We start from the raw sequence: 2500 nt of genomic DNA on the forward strand, positions 1-2500 counted from the left end.
ACGTTTCCATGGTTGCATTTCTGCTGGATCTAAACAAACTCACATGTGTTTAACATGGCGGCGTTGTCGATAACATCGTTCGCAAAATACTTCTCAGATGAGCCTAAATCTTTAAACCGTGGCGAAAACCATTACCAATCTGGACACGTTCTATCTTTTTGCTATTGTGATGGAATTATCAGAGGGTCAGTGCAAGCGAGCATGAAAAGTACGACGTATAAAGTCACAGTAAGTGTAAAATTTCTATTACTCGATGTCTATCCGTTAACATCGCCAAACCAAAACTTATTTAAATTAAGTGATTTCGAATCTTCGTTTAAAGGAAATCTTGAAAAGTAAGCTTATATTTCTTTTTCTCTTTCCTTCGCAGATATATCTTCAAGAAAACGAAATACGTTCCACAGAATGCGAGTGCCCTCGTGGCGGTTCAAAGTGTAGTCACGCTGTAGCTCTGTTCCTTCATGGCTACCACAACTTAAGTAGAACTGACATCGAATGTCAGTGGAAGAAACAAAAGGCATCCGAGGTGGTTAAAACGGTAGAAGATCTGTATCCACCCAAAGAAACTAAAGTCCTAAAACGAAAAACTACAGATGAGGACAGAGAATGGCTACGGAACAAGCTGAAGAGATACGGCGAGTTCACAGGAATGTTATGGCTTTTGAGCCCCGAACCTGACAAAGAGAATCGTCTGCCGATCTCCACAGTCGAAGAAATCATTTTATCGAGAGAGTTTGTTGAAAGCGGACTTGATACAAATTTCTTGTTGGAAAAATTGAAAGTAAGTGAGCAGCAAGTGAAATCAGTCTGTGAGATCACGAAAGAGCAACGTGAATGTGGAGAGTGGCATGTGGTGAGAAAAGGACGTTTGACTGCTAGCAATTTTGGTCCAGTTCTTGAAGCAAAAAGAGTCACTCCTTCCCTTATCAAGCGTGTTCTTGGAGAATACGACATCTCTCGAGTGCAGGCTGTTCGATGGGGTGTCGTTAACGAGAAAGAAGGAATAAAGGCCTTCACCAAATTAACAATGAAAGTAGTAAAGGATTGTGGCCTTTGGCTACACAAGTCTGGTGTTTTGGGTGCATCACCAGATGGACTTGTTGATGACAATGCGATCATTGAAGTCAAATGCCCTTACACACATCGCAATTCAACAATTGAGGAGGCTGTTAAAGACCCTAAGTTCTGTTTAGTAAAGAGAGATGCTGGCTATTGTTTAAAACAATCCCACCACTACTGGCATCAAGTCCAGGGTCAGCTGTTTATAACTGGGAAGCAAATCTGTTACTTTGTGGTTTGGACAACAATGCAAACTGTTGTGTTGGCAATCCAGAAAGACTGCACATGGGAACCAAATCTTCTTTCACTTCAAGAATTTTATACAATTCACATGATTCCTGCACTTGTTGATGGTGGTCTTTAAATTTTAAGACTTTGTTGTAAAATTAATGTAGTTTTTTATAAAGTAATGGATTTGATAATACATACTTTTAGAAATATTTTTTAAAATATTGTTTTATTTGGTAAAATCATTGCAACTTTTACAACAAATATGCAGTAACTGAAGGGTGTATATAAAATAAAAATGTTCATGTTAATCTTAAAATTGTTTTTCTTTAAACAGCAACATTTGCTGGGGTTTTTACATTAGCTACTTGAGACAAGAAAATGATAGATTCATTGTAATCGTATTTGAATACAGTTGGTTATCTGAATTCATAATAAGACTAGCATAAGGGTGTGGTGGCAGGAATACTGATCAGAAATAAATAGTTTGTCATTAAGTTGTGTATCATGATTCCTTGTATCATGAGCAAGTAAAATAGGGTTACAAGCTTTTCACAGATCACACAACACCTGTCCACTCTTTGTATCAGAATACAGTTAATTGATTAACTATGATCAGACAATGCCAATGTATACCAGGCCTTAGTAAACTGATGTAAGATGATCAATATTTCAATTAAAATGACTAATCAAAGTCAACAGTGTCATTGGTTTCCTTAATTAATGGGTTTTGTAAATTAACTAAAGCACCACATAGCTGTATAATCTTACCAGAGAGGGATCGCAAGTATGGTGGCACAAAATTTAAAATTTTATAGTTCTTCAATCTAGCATTAGCACGTTCTACGTGTATACGACATTTTGCAATGCTCTTTGTTAACTTAACTTCACTTTCTGTAAATTTTCCATTGTTCAAGAATGGGGGAATGTTCACATATACACCATTAGGAACAATATCATTTATCAAAAACCCTTTATCCGCAAGTATAATATCCCCAGCAACAAAATGCTTTAATATTCCTGACTTTTGAACCGTTACTTTATCTGATACTGAGCCAGGGAAAAGTTTACTTACATAAGTTATAACCGCGTTGGGTGCCACACCAACAATTGTCTTAAAAGAATTCATACCCCTGTACGTTGAATATGTCAATTTTTGGTCACTCATAAGCTTAGGTGTAGCAACCTCGATATCGGTGCAATCTATTACCAT

General features: G+C 37.0%; 3 protein-coding genes and 1 pseudogene across 4 annotated transcripts in view; 3 read left to right on the forward strand and 1 right to left on the reverse strand.

Moving 5' to 3' along the window:
- LOC111339070 (uncharacterized) overlaps window positions 1-1981 on the forward strand; it is a 2005-nt gene extending 24 nt beyond the window's left edge. Inside the window, exons 1-2 of the mRNA XM_022945648.2 lie at window positions 1-228; window positions 371-1981. The exon at window positions 1-228 is cut by the window's left edge and continues 24 nt beyond it. Coding sequence (XP_022801383.1) covers window positions 55-228; window positions 371-1423 — 1227 coding nt within the window. The 5' untranslated portion in view covers window positions 1-54 and the 3' untranslated portion in view covers window positions 1424-1981. The remainder of the gene's footprint in view (window positions 229-370) is intronic.
- Window positions 1-2500, forward strand: part of LOC111342248 (uncharacterized) — a 189693-nt pseudogene that overhangs the window by 19223 nt on the left and 167970 nt on the right. The gene's annotated exons all lie outside the window — the stretch shown is intronic.
- Window positions 1-2500, forward strand: part of LOC148721480 (uncharacterized) — a 14198-nt gene that overhangs the window by 8237 nt on the left and 3461 nt on the right. The gene's annotated exons all lie outside the window — the stretch shown is intronic.
- Window positions 1498-2500, reverse strand: part of LOC148721481 (uncharacterized) — a 2150-nt gene continuing 1147 nt past the window's right edge. Inside the window, exon 2 of the mRNA XM_088736258.1 lies at window positions 1498-2500. This exon is cut by the window's right edge and continues 736 nt beyond it. Coding sequence (XP_088592384.1) covers window positions 1973-2500 — 528 coding nt within the window. The 3' untranslated portion in view covers window positions 1498-1972.

The sequence above is a fragment of the Stylophora pistillata genome, chromosome 10 (assembly GCF_964205215.1).
Source record: "Stylophora pistillata chromosome 10, jaStyPist1.2, whole genome shotgun sequence".
NCBI classification, from domain to species: domain Eukaryota; kingdom Metazoa; phylum Cnidaria; class Anthozoa; order Scleractinia; family Pocilloporidae; genus Stylophora; species Stylophora pistillata.